The sequence below is a fragment of the Pavona decussata genome, unplaced genomic scaffold (genome assembly GCF_977016875.1).
Source record: "Pavona decussata unplaced genomic scaffold, jaPavDecu1.1 SCAFFOLD_37, whole genome shotgun sequence".
NCBI classification, from domain to species: domain Eukaryota; kingdom Metazoa; phylum Cnidaria; class Anthozoa; order Scleractinia; family Agariciidae; genus Pavona; species Pavona decussata.
In genome coordinates, this window is record NW_028145459.1 from 878166 (window position 1) to 896084 (window position 17919).

General features: G+C 38.7%; 1 protein-coding gene across 2 annotated transcripts; it reads left to right on the plus strand.

Annotated features, from left to right (window-relative positions):
- The first annotated feature begins 1782 nt into the window (after positions 1-1782).
- Positions 1783-16513, plus strand: LOC146483899 (serine protease 33-like). 2 transcript variants are annotated; one of them, XM_085105241.1, is made up of 7 exons: positions 1783-2316; positions 5838-6020; positions 7244-7450; positions 7850-7993; positions 12488-12613; positions 13229-13380; positions 13911-16513. In XM_085105241.1, the coding sequence occupies exons 1-7, from the start codon at positions 2223-2225 to the stop codon at positions 14328-14330; spliced, it is 1326 nt and encodes a 441-aa protein (XP_084961367.1). In that variant the 5' UTR covers positions 1783-2222; the 3' UTR covers positions 14331-16513. The 2 variants fall into 2 exon arrangements, with proteins under 2 accessions (XP_084961367.1, XP_084961369.1); XM_085105243.1 differs by lacking the exon at positions 7244-7450.
- The last annotated feature ends 1406 nt before the right edge of the window (positions 16514-17919 follow it).

Below are 17919 nucleotides of genomic sequence, written 5' to 3' on the forward strand. Positions count from 1 at the left end.
TGCTTTGGTTTTGGTTTTATGACTCTCAGTGGAAAACTGCTCTTTGGTAAATTAGCTTTGAAGTTCCGATTTCTGCTGCCAGAGATACTTAGGCCACCCATTTTGCCGGCACTCTACGCCCCTTTGAAATATATACAGATCAAGACAAGACCTTGCAGAGAAACTGATTAAAAAAATTTCTGTAGCAGTCAAAAGTCTACGAATTCAGTCGAGAAAAGAATATATCGCAAAAATCTCGTCTCAACAATATCTCTCGCTACTTTATGTAAGTCATTTGCGAGGGTAAGCGCCGAGCGTTGACAGTTATGTTTACTTCGATCCATAAGGGCCCTCTGATGCTTGCAAACTATACGTATGTGTACACGAAAGAGGTTAAAGACGTAACAACCACACATTTAAATGAATGTCTGATGTCAATCAACAGCCACTAGATTTAATACGTGTTTTTTCCTTGCCATAAAAATGCTCACGACCTACAGCTCATACTGGGTTTTATTCTTTAACTTAGCTTTAACTGAACTTACCTTTAGCTTTACCTTATTCTGTTTCATTCATTCGGTTTTACTTTTTGAACTAAAAAATGGCGCCAAAGCGTTTGCAGGTGCCAGATTTTGCCTGTTGTTGTTGTTTTTTTGTGTGTTCTAGTCGCAACATTGTCATGATTAAACCAGTTTGGTTTACACATTAAGTGACTTGTAACACGTGCATATCTATAAGAAGACATCATGGCAGTCCGGCAGCCAAAAAGAAGACAAATTTATTTTTGCCTTGTGTGGTCCTCTGCATTCAAACGACTGCCACATTGCCGATCGTGAAACATGGGAAATGAAACAAAAGGTCGTAAGAACTAACAGGACACTTGCTTAGTCCTCGAGGTGGTCTTTAATAAAATTTGATCGACAGAGTTAATTTTCAAAAGGAGTCGACGAGAAGCTGTGGTTTAGTACTAGTTTTCATGCATTTGCAAAATGATCGCCGTTAATTGGGTCATCAATTATATAATCACTCATTCTGAGCTTCTTTCCAACGACAGATCTTTCTCCATATTTATTTGTTTTTCATTTGGAAAAAATGTGGCCTCTCACAACTTAACTTGGGTAATCCGGAAGGATGGATGGGTTTATAGTTAAGTTACTTTGATGGTAATAGGTTTTTGTAAACTATAGAGCTCCAAGTCTGAGATTTGAAAACGACGCGTCTGTGTTTCGCCCTAAAAAAGCAGACTGAACTTCCACACCATCTAAAGTTAGGTATGTATGTTGATGATTTTTACACAAACTCGTTAGGTGGAAAAACTGATCCATTCCCCTTGGATTCAAGATTAGCATTAACCGCACCCTTACGAGTTGAAACCGCCTTTTCTTTTTGATTGCCTAGTCAGCTGAGAGATATATATATATTTTTTGACACACAAACCACTTACGCCAAATCACATACATCCCTTTCGGCATTTAAGCCAGCCAAGAACTACAACAAAAACACACAAGCTGGACAGATTAAAACGCCTGCCAAGCCGTCTGTCCTGGACAGTCGCAAGCAGAAATTTGGCCTTAAAGCAGCTGTCTTAGTCCATGCAAAAAGCCTACACAGGCTAATTATAGGTGACTGATGGAGTGCTAAGGCAAATTCGTGACCTTGGACTTCCGATTACTTTCAATTGATAAAAAGCGGGGTATTGATTCTTCATTTCTGACCACATTATCCGTTTTGATGACTTATCGACGGCCTAAAGAGAAATATCATACCGTTGGTGAACTTTGGCGCGATCAATAGCCAGCCATGTTCAGTTAACTTGTTTACACTGAACTGGCGTGTGACTTCTATTTGGATGACATTTCTCCGCCTACGGAGAGAGAATTTTGTTATTTTATAAAAGTTACAAGTTTGATCTTCTAAAAGATAAACAATATTAGCTTGTCCCGCACGCGGCAGCTGCGGCCACTGAATAAGGACCTCCCATTGGGTGTTGATATCATTTCTGTACACGTCCACGGTATATCAGTAAATGGGTTTCCTGTTACAGACTCTTCGCAAGATAAAGTTGCTTCATGCCGTTTACACTCTCTTTTTACGCAGTTCTCTGTATTTCAACCTCTACCAAGAGCGCTGTTTTAACGAACCTTGCGAAAAACCTAGAGGAGAACTCTGAGCTAAGGAAAGAGTGAGCATACTCAAGTGAATTTGTTCAGCGGCCCAAGTCGTTTTGCTTTGCGGAATAAACCATGACCCTACCGGGCCACTTTGTAATATTTTTCTTTGGAATAATCACCTTGAGAGCAACCGAAGTGAGATCTTTCGGAAGGAAGCCGTCTAAAGGTAAGTAGTTTTCAGTCTTTTGTAGATAGTTCTTTTAGTCGCGCTAGGTCGCTCAGCGTTCGTTGAATTGTATCACGGCTACGCGCACAAGAAAATCACCATTGGGGAGAATTTCGTAACCGGATAAATAGTTTTTGAAATCTTGTTGACCTCGAAGCAGAAGTTATAAATTCAGTCGTGCTCTGAACGCACGCTCGCGTATGTGCTTCAAGACCTTCAACTAAAACACTGAATGGTTCGAATAAATTTATTAGCCTTCAGCGCCTCCCTTGCAAAAGCGATTGGCATGTTTACAGCAAACCTTAGGAGAGATGCTCTTATTATTTATACCTCGTGCGTATCTGAGAGCATGTTTTAGTTGTGGCTAGTGCAAGAAAACCACAGATCATATCTAGTAATTGATGTTTACTTTATCCTTAGGAGTGTTTGATAGCCATCAAAACAATCTCCCCTTTACTCAAGCATGTGCCGTCAGTGAAGACGGTTCTATTTACTGCACGTTCCTGCCTTTTTGTTGAAAAACGTAAGAGGTGGTTTATGCAGTTTGTAAGTGAAAAGCAAACGTTACTTGTAGCAAATACGAATGTCTGCTCGAAGAATTTGCTATTGGAGCTTCTAAATGATTTGGTATGAAATGATCCTAAAACGCTTTAATAACATGGATAAAACCATGTTGAAAGGCAATGCCCATATCCGTCCGCATTTTTGTGTTCCACAAGTCAAAGATCGAGCAAAAAAAAACTTTTTCATCAGCTATCACATTTCGTAAGAAGGTCATTTTTCTCTGCGTTTTATCAAAGAATGGCAGGAGTGCGATGCCTGTAAATCGTCAAAGGTTATATTACAGTGTATGCAGTAAACTAATAACGCTGGATTAAAAATTACGTATTTTAATAAATAAAATACGCATCACATTAGTAACAACGCAGGAAGAATGAACTTGCTCAAATGTGTTGTGGCTTTTCCTTAGAAAGTGAAATTTTGCATTCATTACTTTAGTTTCATATTAAATGTACGCGCTGGAGCTGCAGCGTGGCTAGATTGTACACTGGAATACTGGTTCTATCCAGGCGTTCTCTAATTTAGGAAGGGGTGGATAATTATGTGGGCGTATGGTATTCCTCAAACTCTCCTTGAAATCCTTCCCAACCTAGACTCGCACGTAGCTGCAGACGACACGGCATAGTAAACCCTCTCCCCCAAAATCCACTGTTCCACTTTCCACTGGCCTTGGCCGTTACTCGGTTATGTAGAGATTTACTGTTCTAGGATTTTATGTGATCAGATGTTGTATTTTGTGTCCTTATGTTATTCCCCAAACCCTCCTTGAAATCCTTCCCAACCAAGATTCGCACAGTACCGAGATTGCTGCATACTATTAAAGAAAGTCTTAGTCCACACGCCATTTTAAAGATAACACTCATTCAACTCTAACTTATGTCCGTACTAATCAGCTCTCCCCCAAGTTCACTTTCTACTCCGGATCTTAGCCTGGGGTGATTAATGCCACTATATGGTACAGATTTACTGTTCTAGGGTTTAGTTATCGTCCTTGTTGCTCGCAGACATCTTGTACGACATCTTGTTTAGGGTCAGTTGTATTACTGCCAGTGTAAAAATTGAAGAAACACAGGTCTCCCCTCTGATCTAGTTTGAATTTTTGAATATTGTAGTAAAGCTGATCTAACCATATTACATTTGTAAGCATTTTGTCACGAATTTAGACCACACAAAGGAACCATCCGCAAATCCTTTAGTATCTCGTGCTGTGTCCAATAGCGGCATCCTTTGTTAATTTAGCAGTTGTAAACAGGAAACAGAAAAATGTTGATTTATTTTATCGTCTGCGCCAGTGTGTGTTTCCGGAATACTCCCGAAATAACCTAAGGGTTGATTAAAAAAATTAAGGTCTCATAGAAGCAGGAACACGTTTTTATCATTATTTATACTGTGTAACTGAATTTTTACTAAAATCGATGGCGTATTTTCCCATCTTTTTCCATGTCTTTTCAACTGGTTATAGTAAGCCATCATCTGTGTCGCGGTTGGCGGTTCAATAATCAATGTCACGTATGATACAGTTTCTGCATTTTCTGCCCAAATATTGACCTTGTGAAAAGGCATTAAACATAACACTTACCTAAATATCTCTTGTGTGGTAGAATAAATACAGTGCTTTTGAAGTTAAGACTTTCATTTACAGTGAAAAAGATAAAAAGTTAGAGATTACTCCCGGGGTCATCAATCATGAGTCAATCATTTCCGACTCTATTCGAAACTGTGAATTTGTGTTTCATGTTGGCGCGACACACACACACACACACACACACACACACAAAAAAAAAAATTGAAAAGAAAGCTCCCTGAAAAAATAACTTAATAACTAACTCGCTTCGTTGTTCAGTTTAGTTTGTGTTTGTACCAAAAAACAGTTTAATCGATGGTAAATAATTTTATGGTAAAAGTCTGTGAAGCCTATCAGAAATCGACCCTTCTTAAACCTACACCTTTATGCGATTTAATTGATCCAAAAGCCCTGAGCTTTTCCTCGTTGTACTCATTCCAGCCATTTGAACTGCCATTATAACCTCGAACTTTCGTTGTGTTTCGTATGACGGTTCAAGTGATGGTAGACTTCATACTGTTTCGCAATATTTCTTTATCAGGACGTGTGTGCGGCCCCTGCGCTGCTTCCAGGAAGTTCACGAATTACGAAACAGCTTGACCCTCCTTTCTCTACTGGATTCTATACATCCCGAAACACGAAAGCTAATGAGCAGGGGAGAGGTCAAATTTTCGCACTTTGTTCATTTTTCCTGCTGCCGCTAAAGTTCGTTAATGTTTGCGTTTGTTCCCTGCAAACTGATTGCAGAGTACAAAAATATAATGTATAAGTACTGTTAAGTGGGTCTAGTTTTCTTATTTCAATGTCTTCAAGGGAATGCATGCCGGTGCTCTAACGTTTGTGTGCATACTATATCCCCGGTATATCTTATAGCTTAGCAGCTTTTAAACTGAAAGTTGGAGTTTTTGAAACTTTTCCGCATAAAGCGTTCATACTGATAACTTTGGAAACGTCTTGCTGCTAAGAAGTACATTGCTTTACCAGCTTTAAAGTGGAATGTGGCAAAATATGCAAACCTTATGTTTAAACGTAAGGCCATTCAAATGGATGAATTAGTAATGTTTCTGTTCAGAAGTTTTCATTCGTGACCGTGTAGCATTTTCGGCCATAATCTACCGATTATACTATATGGGATACGCTTGGTACGCGAATTGGAACTGGAGGTAAGACTGTGCAGGGCGAAGACCTGGTAAAAAAAAGGATATGGATTAGAAAACTGGGAGATAACTCGGTTTCTACGAACTTGAAGTTCAAGTGAAACGTCTATTATTAACAGTATTGATTCTCTGAATTATGAGTTCAAATTATCACAACTAGTCTTTTTGAATCAAACTAGCATGGTAGTTCAGTAGTGTCCTTGGCAATAGACATTAACCATTTTACCATTTTTTTGTAGTTCTACCGAGGAAATGTGTCGATCCAGGTATCCCAAAGAATGGCTTCCGTGTTGGAGAGGATTTCAGCTATGGGGCAACTGTGGAATATTTTTGTAATCCTGGATTTAAACTCAGAGAGGGTACTCGTTTAAGACGTTGTCAGAAAAACGAAAAATGGACAGGAACTTTGCCGTCCTGTGAAGGTCAGTTTAGGAAGTTGAATTTAAGACAGCTCTGGAGATATATTCTTTTACACCAGTACAATGTTCCTCTGAGTTTTTTTCCATTTTTCTTATAAATAATTTAAAGTTGCTGTTTTTCTACAGCAAGAAATACAACAAATTTGGTTACAGTTTAACTCTAATCGACGTACCAAGTTCATGCTAAATGTCTGGTGCTAAGTGGCTTGCCCTCCACAAGCAAGAAAACAATTTGTTTAGCTCTTCAAGATTTTTCTGTCTTGCCCAACAATCAAATTGTATCAAGATTCACTGGCGGCATCTTGGACTACCACAGTTTTCCCCGCACCCTGATCATCCCCACTATCTGAACCACCCCCACGCCTCTGAACAGTCTACAACATGATCCATTGAAGCCAAGCCCTTTTAATAGTACAGGGTATAGCCCTCAGGGCACTCCCCTATTCTGTGAACTACGCCTCGTTCTGCCTTTGTCAAAGAACATATTCCATTGAAGATTTCATAAGATAAGAGAAAGGGAAGCATAATGCAGACCATTTTCGTTTGTCTGTTTTCGACACCTAATCTTCGATCTAATCTCTTTCAATAAGGAACTGCTCATTTCATGTGGTTAGCCCTCCACAAGAGGGCTAGCAATCTTTGAATCTTAAATTATCTTTGTTGAAAGCTTATCTTATTAAGTTACTCAATTATATTCTCTTGATCATTATAAGCTGTTTCTCTTAGTTCCAATCTATAGCTCATTTGCTGCTACCTACTGATTTTTAACGTCCCAATGGTGTTGTTCACGTTGGCCACCGGCAAAAATTGCTATTTAAACTTATTTCGCAGTTAAGAGTGCGTTTATTACCTCATCAGGCGCTATGCTTTTTGATGTCCAACACCATCTTGTTTATTAATAAGTGAAAGGCGAAATTTCGTCAAATTCATCACCACTAATGACTTGAAAGGCCTTGTTAGATTTGCCAAGATTATAATGACCATCCGCATAAAATTGAGAATTTTTTTTTCCAAGTTGCTTGATTTTCAAGTGAAGTTCGCATCGTTTTCATAGATACCAACATGGTACTTATGGTTGAAAACTGCAAAAAGTCTGTCGCGTGGCGTGACTTCATCTCAGGTCTGTTGCATGACATGGCTTTCTGGTCTGTTGCGTGACATGGCTGCAAGGTTCTCTGGTCTGGTGTAGTGGGTGACGTGTAATTTTTCTTTTTTTATGTATGCAGATATCAACGAATGCATTGAATACATGGATTATGAAATTCCTTACACCACCAACCACGTACGACTAGAGCACGGGCATCTATGTCACTTGAAGGCCACGTGCTACAACACCATTGGGTCGTTCCACTGCAAGTGCAATCTGGGTTACTATGGCGACGGAAAATACTGTGTGTCTAAGAAAAATGAAATGGCCCATGCTCTGTTCAGAAGTAAGTGAAGAGGACATTAACGGAATAAACGATTTCCTATTCTATCAATGGAACAAAAGACTTGACTTGGACAGGTGCTATATGGCCGGCCTTGAATTTGGTTTAGACTGGTTTAGAAAATAAATGACATTTAAAGGAAATTTATATTCGAAAACGCCAGTGTTACGAGATTGGACTTACAGAGAAAACAAAACCGGAGAGTGACAATGATAGGAAAATTTCTATAAAAATGAAAAAGATAATAATAAGTACACAATGAAAATCCATCTGTACTTAATTTTATCTATTTCATTTTCATAGCATTGGGTGGTTGGCTGGTTCGCTAAAATTTCTATACGTGGCTAAAATCTCTAAGTTTTACAGTAGTTCAAAACAAAAAAATCTTTGTTCAACTTGTAGGAAAAACCAAGGTCTCAGCATATACGTGTGGGACATTAGGAGATATCTACAAGAACTCAACACGCACTAGACGTATTGTGGGTGGGATATCATCTTCCTATGGAGCCTGGCCTTGGCAAGTCGCCATATCATACACCAGCACAAGTAAGTACGCCATCCCACCAAAGTAACCCTGATAACGTGGCAAAGACATTTTTTTATATATAATTTGGGGACAGACAATTTAGTTACGAGTGTATATGTCTTGCAAACTCAAGGGAACACGAAATATATAAACTCATGCTACAGCTTGGTCGTTTCCCTTGGACTGGCATTCTTGCCGGTTCTATTTTATTTCCAATGTTGTGACTGTATTTTCCAGTACCGATTTTTTCGTTTAATATGCGTTTACTTAACGGACATTTTCCTTATTTTAAAAAGTCAAAAGAACACACGCTGCAAATAGAACTTGTTTAGTTTCCGTTAGTGTACAGAAATCTTAAATCGCTTCTACATGTGAATACAGAAATTAAGCATTTGTTTCGATTCTAGAAGTTGAGTTGTCTCCAAAACGCTAAATTTGTCCTTGCAAAACACAAAAGGTTCCAAATCGCAGAATAAGCCTTTGACAAAAATTTCATGACACTGACCCCGTACTTCCTTTTCGCCCAGTGGGGAAACACACCTCCATTTCATTCTGTCCTTTGTCAATAGATAGGTTAGTTAGAGAGTAAAGGTTACTACACTGGGGAAATATTTCACGGCGGCGTTAGTCCTGAAGATATTTGCCAGAGCCTACTGCATTTAAATAGGAAGATATTGATGAAATACCCTGTCATTGTATACAAGCTTAGCGAACATTCATAGATGTATTTTTATGGACATGTAGTGATAAATACCGGGGAAACATAATCGGGGTGTTGCTGGGCGATGGGATAAGCAACCATACAGACAGCATTAAGCATTGAGTTTTTTCTCTTTTATGTGTTTTTATCTCTTACTTATAGAGAATTAAAAATGCATTCTTTTTAATAAAGTACTAAAAAGGATACTCCTTTACGGATAAGCCGAAAATACACAGCTTGTGGCAAGATAAATACAAATTTCACTGTGATTAATAATTCTGAAGAGCTTTTTGCATATTTACATCTGCAATTCACATTAAACCACACTCATACATTCAAGAACGTTGGTACTTTGATATGCTTACAAACAAACATTCGAATTCAAAGAAATAAACCTAATTGTATTATTAAGGAAAAATATTAAAATTATTTGAATACTTTAATGTTAAGCTTATTAAAATAAGGTTACAATAACAACGTTGAGAATAATGTATTATTCAGGTAGTGTCACCGGCATTCTTGGAAAAAAGAAATCCGAGTGCACTCATCAGGAGTCGCACCTAAGACCTTGCGATTACTAGTTCGGATGCTCTACCACTGGGCTACAGCAGACCCGATTACTAGTTCGGATGCTCTCCAACTAAGGTACAGGAGACTCGTGGGAGCTAAGGCCATTAATCTAGGTTGATAGGACAAACACCCTCCATACTAGGATTTGAATGTCAGTGTGTGGCATATGCGCAATGGAATAAATAGCAACGTTCAATATTGCAAAAAGGTTACTGTTAAATTATAGTAAAACAACTTGTAACAAGGATTTCCGCTAGAATTGCGCATTTACCGGCATTGTGTGTGGAATCCTGTAATACCTAAGGGGGAAAAAAAACTGTTGCTGAGGGTTATTTTCACTGAGGTTAAGATGTTTATTTTTCAACATTCTACAAGTGGGCATGGAATGCCGGTGACCTTCTTTTCTAGTTGTTGACGCCAGAATGCGGCCCTAGTTAAAGAACTATCGTTGGTCAGCAGCACATCTTCGACATTCGAGTCCAGCATACGAAAAATTCCAGAAGAAAACTTTTGTGGCTAAAACGAGTCTGTTTGTTCCATTTTGTTTTTCTTGGCTTAGAGCCCATTATGAGGCATTTTTATCTTTTCTTAGCCTAGGCATCCAAACGGGAAAAAATCAAAAGTTAATACTGGGTGATTTATTACAGCTTGATTAAAGCGATTAATATCTAAGTAAAATATACTGAGACGGTTAGTTCAAAAAGGAAAATAAAACTAGTAATCTTAATAAATTGAGGCGCCTGGAAAAGGTTAAGATGAGCTAGGAATGTCAATTGTCATATTGCAGGGTAAACTGACTGGGGCTCTCACGAATTTGATGAGGGCATATTTATTAATGTCTAACTGTGCAGTATAGCTGTTTTGCTCACTAAAGCAGACTCCACTCCACCGTAAATACTGCACACATCGAAACATTTGTTCAGCTTTAGACACACTAATAAAGTCTGATAAGAGGGCTAGTCTCTAAAGAACTGTGTTTCTATGTCGGTGAGGAATAGAAACAAATCTTTGATTTATCAACAGAGTTAATAAAGTGATATGGCCACCGTAAAGAGATTCGAGTACTCTTTCAGTGGCCAAATCAATCTATCGAATCTATTGATAAAACCAAACATTCGTAATTAAATCTGAGTTTTAATGAATGGAATAGACCTTTTGAAAAACGACCAATCTCAATCTTAAACTATACCATCACATTTCGATTAGTTTGCAATTTAGATGAAGTTTGTTACATGAACCCAGTTTAATGGCCCAGCTCCCACGAGGCTCCCACAGCTCAGTAGTAGAACATTCGGACTAATAAAGGGAAGGTCACAGGTTCGACTCCCTTTGGGAGACTCGGATTTTTTCTAAGTATACCTGTCATTCTGTTTTAAGGTGACTCTACACAGTTATTTGGCGCGCGGCAACTGGGTACTAGAACGGCGTGAGCGCGCGCAGTTTTTTAACTGATACGGGAATTTCCGGTTATGCTGGCGAGTGAAACAAGGCCATTTTTGGATGAGAAGTAAGGCTATTTTACTAGTTTTCCAAGGTGCATTTTTCTGAAAATTGGCTCAATGTTAGGATTTAGCTGTACTTCAAAAACTCTTAGGGAGAATTATACATGGACAACTGCAATAAGTGGCAAAAATGAAAATTGCAGAACTTGGCCAAACGTATGTACAGAATTTCTTTTGACTTTACGAGGAGATACTTTGGATTTTCTTTCTTCTCAACACAAAAATGTTACCGCGCGAAATTCGGACAAAGCCGTTTTGAAACTACTACGAGGAAAGGAATCAACAGATGTATCATCCGCTGGTTGCCATGGAAGCGGAGTCACCAGTTGTATATTAAAGCATAAGGACTTAGGTACTCGAAACTATGTTTGAACCCAGATATTTTCACAGGGCTGAAAGAACGAGAACATCAAAACAAACATATACCACTACCAGCGAAAACTGAAGAAATGGCGTAGAGCCACCTTAAAACTTCATAACCTACAACATCACTGCTAAACTGATCGTCATGTCAGCATTTAGAAAATCCACCGCTACTCACTTGTCTGATGAATTCATCTCATGTAGGATGTCAAAACCGTAATTAATTATATTCCAGTCACCATTAACAGTTCTTGAAACCCAGTTTAGGCAATCGAACGTTCGGCAATCGACCTCAATCCTTGGATTGGGTTCTGATTGAGTTCGAACAACGAAGTTTCCGTGAGTTGCCTAACCTATTATCGAACACAATCCAACTCAATATACGGTAATCGAACTGAATTGAACAAAATCCCTGTTATGAGCTCAATCGCCCGTTCAGTTACTGAACGCAAACAGAGTTGCAACTGTATGTACATAAATATATAGACCCAAGGAATACTGTCAGAAACAAGCATTCTTTAGATACAGATATGTTTATTGATTGTGTCGCTATGAGAATTTCAAAAATTACAGGCACAATGCAGATGTGAAAGAATGCAAAACTGATAAAGAATATAAAAAAGTTACAACAGTATGATATGTGCTATATGTACCGTCCAAACCAGTTCACCGGCGATGAAGGTTACCCAACTGACCTCCCATTTACATCACGAAAGGCGGGGTCTTTCTCGCCTATTTTTTTTTTTTTTTTACATCAATTGTTCATTCTACTCCACGTCCAATTGAGACTCTTCATAACCTTTTACTACGTCCTCAATGCTAACAAGCGCTACTGAAGTCATATTCCCGCCAGCCAATGGCAAAACAACAACAACAACTAACAAAGGAACCTTTCATTTCAAACACGTACAGAGCGTGTAACGTCCCCACACAGCTTGTTCCGGCAGCAATCGAATGTTATATTGCGTTCCATTACCAATATTTTCTGTGAGGTCGATTGTATTCGATTACCGATCGAACTCAATCGAACCCATTCCCTGGATTGAGTTCTATTAACTTCTATTGAAACTTCGTTAGATTTCGTTCGATTGCCTACACCGGGTAAGGACAGCCATGCTCTAATCCACTGTACTATTTAGAAACAAGTGTATAGAGGCTCAAGAATGGGCCAGTCAACGATTAGGTATTGGGTCATGGAACTTAATCTGGACTATTCAACGAGCTAAACAATCGACCCGTTGACTACCACCTCAATACTAGAAGCAGCATAATTTCAAAGTATTGTAATTGTAGAAAAAATGACACAATCACAGACTTTTGCACTGAAGACGTCTGCCGGTGATTGTATCACCATCATGATTCTTTTTGTTTGCTTTTAGGAAGAGGTTATTACCTTTTTAACGGGGCACTCATCAAGCCCGGGTGGGTTCTAACAGTGGCAAACGTTCTGCAAGTCAAAAAAGGCGCCAAACCAATCAAACCCAGCAAACTACAAGTGGTGCTAGGTAGGCAAATAGTTCATGGATAAGTTACTAGAAGAAACGTCGAAGATGTTTAGTCATGGATTAGTGCTAGCCGTCTTTTGAACAACAGAGTTGTTGTACTTTTGTTGAACGTTCCTTGGCATTTAGAAGTTATTTCTTTAGTCAATCTCGCGGTTAACTCATGATTTTCTTTTAACATCATATCTCTTGTGGCTTATTGTCTTAAAGCGTGTTAGTTTTGTACTACATTATTTACAGTCTTTTTCAGTGTTTCGGAGAGAGTAGCGAATAGCATTCCGAGGATACCATCTTTCGAGGTGTTATGTTAACAACGGAAAGACGGTAAAAACTTAGGATAATTCAAAAGACGGCAGATAGAATTAGGTTGCTTTTTCAAAAGGGACCTAAACATACAAAGCAGTCGTTTCATCGTTCTAGGAACAATTTCTTTATATTTCACACCTTAGTTTTATACTAAAGAAACCCGTTATCATCGAGAAAAATCGCAAATCGTAAACTTAGTCCTGGTTATACGGCGTGGCGAAAGATGACACTTGAGAAAAATAGTTGCTAAGCACTTAACACTGAAACCAGCTCTTCACATCCTTAACGTAAATTAATTCGTTGCCAACGCAGGGGAATTCAACCGTGCTAAACTGGACGGTACTGAGACACCTGTCCGCGTGAAAAGGATAGTTCGACATCCGGGATACGGAACCGGCTTCGCTCATAATATCGCTCTTCTGGAGTTGGAAAAACCCGTGAAACTCAACGACCACATAAGAATGGTGAGCAGCGTTGATTCAATAGTAAATGTATTTTAATTATGTTTGTTGACATGTTTGTTTGCCTCAATGTAGTTAGATTCTTTTAGTTGTTAAACCTCTCTCTGTGGTGGTGCAATTTCCCAGTTAGTGGTTCGTGTTTCTTGGTTAGTCAGTTAGTACATAAAGTAAATGATAAAGGGCCGCTTCAAGGGTATTTGCTGGTGTTTTGTCAAAGGTATTACCTATCCTTCTCCATAAGCGAAGTGCTCATGATATTACAGCAAAAGGAAGATTTCTAGTGAATTCTTAAAGAAAGAACTAAAAGCAATCCTTAGTTGGTTTTCAGTGATGTTTAGATGACACGGCGTCAGAACTTGTAAAGGTGGGGCTGTAATTCAGTTCAATCCTGACCATCCAAAAACACTGATAGCTTCAGTGCACTAGTATAATATCTAATATCAAAACGATGGCGAAGGTGTTTTTCATAGCATAAAGAGTTCTTTCGTTTTATAAACATGTTACCATTAAGTAGTTGTCATTTGTTTTCAAAGGTGTGCATACCAAAACGCAAAAGAGACAAAATTTTGGAAAAGCCTATGCAATATGGGACTGTCGCAGGTTGGGGGTCAACTAAACCGATCAGACTTGGCGATCCTACAGGGCCACTATCTGCAGAACTGAGACAGGTCACAGTTCCGATAATACCCGACAAAGAGTGCGAGGAAGCCACAATTTATTCCTATAGAAAAGAAGACACACTTTGTGCAGGATTTAAGAGAAAGCCTAAAGATCCATGTTTTGGAGATATCGGTAGCCCCCTTGTGATGCAGAACCCTCGGTCAGGGCGATGGACTGTGATAGGACTGTTTGGGTGGAGCGAAGGATGTGGGAAGCCTAAAAAGTACGCATACTACACTAGAGTGTCCAAGTACAGAAAATGGATTAATTCAGTTGTCAAAAGCCGCCAGTGATTCCATGGATGAAGCTTGTCTACAAACAGTACAGACAGCTCTTCATCAGTCTTTGACTGTGCCATGCAAAACTGTTTACGCAATTGACGTAAAACCCTTCTTTCCCAATTTCGTCTAATTTCAAACTGTTAAGAAGATGCTAAAATTTGTTTTCAAACGTTGTGACCATGCTGCTGTTGCAGTGGGTTTTCCTCACAGGAAGACAGCTGTTAACTGACTTTACATGACTGTTAACCTGGGTGTGAAAGAGTTAAAACAAAAAGCAACAAATGCTGCTTTCTTCTCTTTTGGAGAAAACATTTAGGTGGATTACTACAGTTTTGTGAGCCGAAAATAAACGGAATTCCTGTTTTCAATCGTCGTAAAATGTGAGCACTTAGTACCATTTCTCTCCCACCACGTATGGTAACTGCTGTTGAAAATCATCCATAACAGTGTTAACCCTATATAGCCTAAGGATGGACGGGCAGTATAGTAAAGGCTATAGGCGCTAACTTCAACCATTCGCCAGCTTTTTTTCCCTTTAAATTTATGTGACTGCTTTTTGGTTTGGTATGCTATTTTTCACGTGAGTTTTTAATTCACTTAATACTTGTCATACGGCTTCAGTGACTTTAACGTTACGGATGTGTGGGGGATGCCCCCTTTCTCAGGAGTTCAGAAACGCTTCGGCTAAATAGGTCCTAAACCACAAAAATTTAAAAAAAGAGAGAAAAATTCGTGAAGAACTTTAAAACAAAAAAACGGAAACAGAATGTGAGTTTTTGGCCCGCCAATTTCTGTTTTTCTTCTCTTGATACTCAATTGAAAACATTTAAAGGCCCTCGTAACTCAGTGACCACTCCTCCTTAGTTGCACATGGGAGGCTTCACAGTTCTTGATACCACGTGTGTCATGACTGCTAGCCTGTATTGTAGGGCTTGTGAATCTCGCAAAACTGTAGTAACCGTCACCATACATTTCATCCAAACGAAATTCACTGTATAAAGTTATTAGAATGCAATACATAAATACATTCGTCGTTCGATTTTGTTACTGGTAATGACAGATGCGAGATTTTTCACATTAATTTTTAGTCCGCGTTAATTTAGGCCAAATCCTCAGATCCTGTGGTTGTTTTAAACAATTTAAAGGCAGTGCTACTGCGTGTACATTCTGCGCATTTGGGGATAACCCAAGAAACTCTGGTGTCTTAAGGACGGTACCTTCTAATCAGGGCAACTGTGTGAGCAAAAGCACATCCTAACAAGGGCTATTGAAATCTAACAGAAAAATGAGATAAGCACACATTTTTCAACGATAACTAAACTTCAGTTTGTGGGAAAATACCACAGATTGTTACGTATTTAAAAGCTTTTTAGAATAATTGTTGGTTCGTTATCTCCGAAATGTACGTGGGTAACCAGAATTTTCTTTTAGGATTCCACTAGCCCTTGCTAAGATTTGCTTTTCCTGGAATGTCGTAAACTGCGCAAAAATACCTGTGTCGGGAGGCACTGGTCTTTTAAGGTTGGACATACAACACGCCGAAACATTGCCATTTTCTACAACAGAGATAAAAATTGATCAGTTGATGATTGCACTAGTAACACGAAAGGAATAAATAATTCGCACAATAGTTTTAATTTTAATGCCAAACGTCCTTCTAGTTAAGAGGGGCTGTGTTTGAAGGATGCGGCATACGTGTTTGGGAAAAAAATCTGCTGAAATTTTTGAAATTAGATACCTTTACTCGTACTCTTTCAGGGTAGATGATCAGTTTTTGAGAACTTGACAAGAGTTGACCCGATTATTTCAATTTCATCCGAACTTTCTGTACTAGTAGTACTAGTAACTGTAATTTATAACATATCTGAAGTGCAATTTTGGGTTTTGTTCGATTCGAATGCTAAATGTAGCTTACATGACCCCTTTAAAAATATATAAAAGTAAAGTCTTTGGTTTTCTTTTTGAGGAAACAAAGCAATTAGTGAAACAAAGGTTAGGTTTTTTTACCTGACTGATAATCAATGCATTAGCGTTATTTTTTAAGCACATATACGACACTGCGCTGGTAAAGCAAGACGAGGAAATACTTTTGTAATTTCCAAATGCGTGTATGAAGAAAAGAAATGCGTGCAGTCTCGACAGAATAAATTAAAATAAAGATGATGAGCTTTCCATGAAAGCGTTTGCACTTTTAAGCCTGTTGTCATGATTGTTTTTTGTTTATTCTCCATTCGATATATCCATCTGTTGTTCTGTCCTTCTGTACACCTGCATGTCTGCCCGTCTGTCTCTCTATCGTGTAATAAAGATTGTAATACTGCACAGCGTAGTTAATAAATGTGAATTCAAATATTATAGAATAGACGCTGCAAGATATTTTAAACCGACGTTTCGGCAATGCTGCCTTCTTCAGGGCACAAAACGGTATAGTTTTGTACCCTGAACGTGTCTTTCTATCTGTCTATCTATTTGTCTGCCGCTCTGTATGTTTATTTCATAATCTATCGATCTCAATAACGAATCGAAATGCCTAAGACTCGCTTTCTCAAACAGAAAACAATCGTCTCCAGCTATATAACTAGGGCTCTGCTCACTGGATGTTCCTATTTAAATACACAGGGCGGAGAGGAGTCAAATTTGATATAAATTCAGGCTTAGTTCATTGCGAAATTGCACGCTAAATTGAGTTTGTTGGTACAAGAACGTGATCGAGCAAAGCGTCATGAGGTCTTAAGCGTCTGTTGAAAGATTATGGCCGCCTGTGGGGAAACGATCGTCGCCCTTCGGCAAGTCGGATAAGCGAAGCTTTTCGAACGAGGCACGAAGTAAGCTCACCGTAAGCTACGGTCATACGCCCACTGTCATTCAACAGACGCGTAATAAGATCCCATGACGCTTTGCTCCAACAAGCTCGATTTACAATGCAATTTCCTAGTGAATTTAGCCAGAATTTACATAAACTCTGGCTCCTTTGCGCCCTGTGTTATATTTTGTATATTAGTTATTACCTTATGATAACATTGATGACGACGACGATGATGCCGCGCTGATGATGATGAAGATAATAATAAAATCATATTTCTCAAGTAAACTCCAATTCGATGTATATGGAGCTAATTCGACAAACAATAAAAAGAAAACGATAATGAAAATATAAAACAAGTAGAATGTAAAAGCTGTGTATGATATAAAAAGAAAAAAATAACATTCGGCTCCTACACTTATTCAACAACAACGACAACAACAACAAACTTTATTCAAAGAAAGTTATTTACAAATATTTTTTCCATCCCCCAAAAATTAGGTGCTCCTAAATCGATCAAGTTGGTGAGGTTAAATTTGTTCTAATAACATTATGGGTGCTGCCGTGAATTCCGAATTCCAGCTCACTAAGACAACGTGGGAGGTTTAGAGAACGACATTCTATTAGTATCTTAGTCCAAAGTCTACTTGTATTAACTAATGACTGAAGACGCGTACATGGCAGTTAACACTTACATATGCCTAATCCTTGTTCTTCATTTACGCTAACTACATGCTATATGCTCTTTCATCCCTTTCAGAGAATCATGAGACGGCTTCCTGTCATGCTCTGTCTCTC

Excerpts from the sequence above, each read along its gene's own strand:
- LOC146483899 (XM_085105241.1), top strand. The coding sequence starts at position 2,223 with ATGACCCTACCGGGCCACTTTGTAATATTTTTCTTTGGAATAATCACC. Across the intron at positions 12,614-13,228 it reads CAAACTACAAGTGGTGCTAG|GGGAATTCAACCGTGCTAAA; the intron begins GTAGGCAAATAG and ends TTGCCAACGCAG. Across the intron at positions 13,381-13,910 it reads TCAACGACCACATAAGAATG|GTGTGCATACCAAAACGCAA; the intron begins GTGAGCAGCGTT and ends TTGTTTTCAAAG.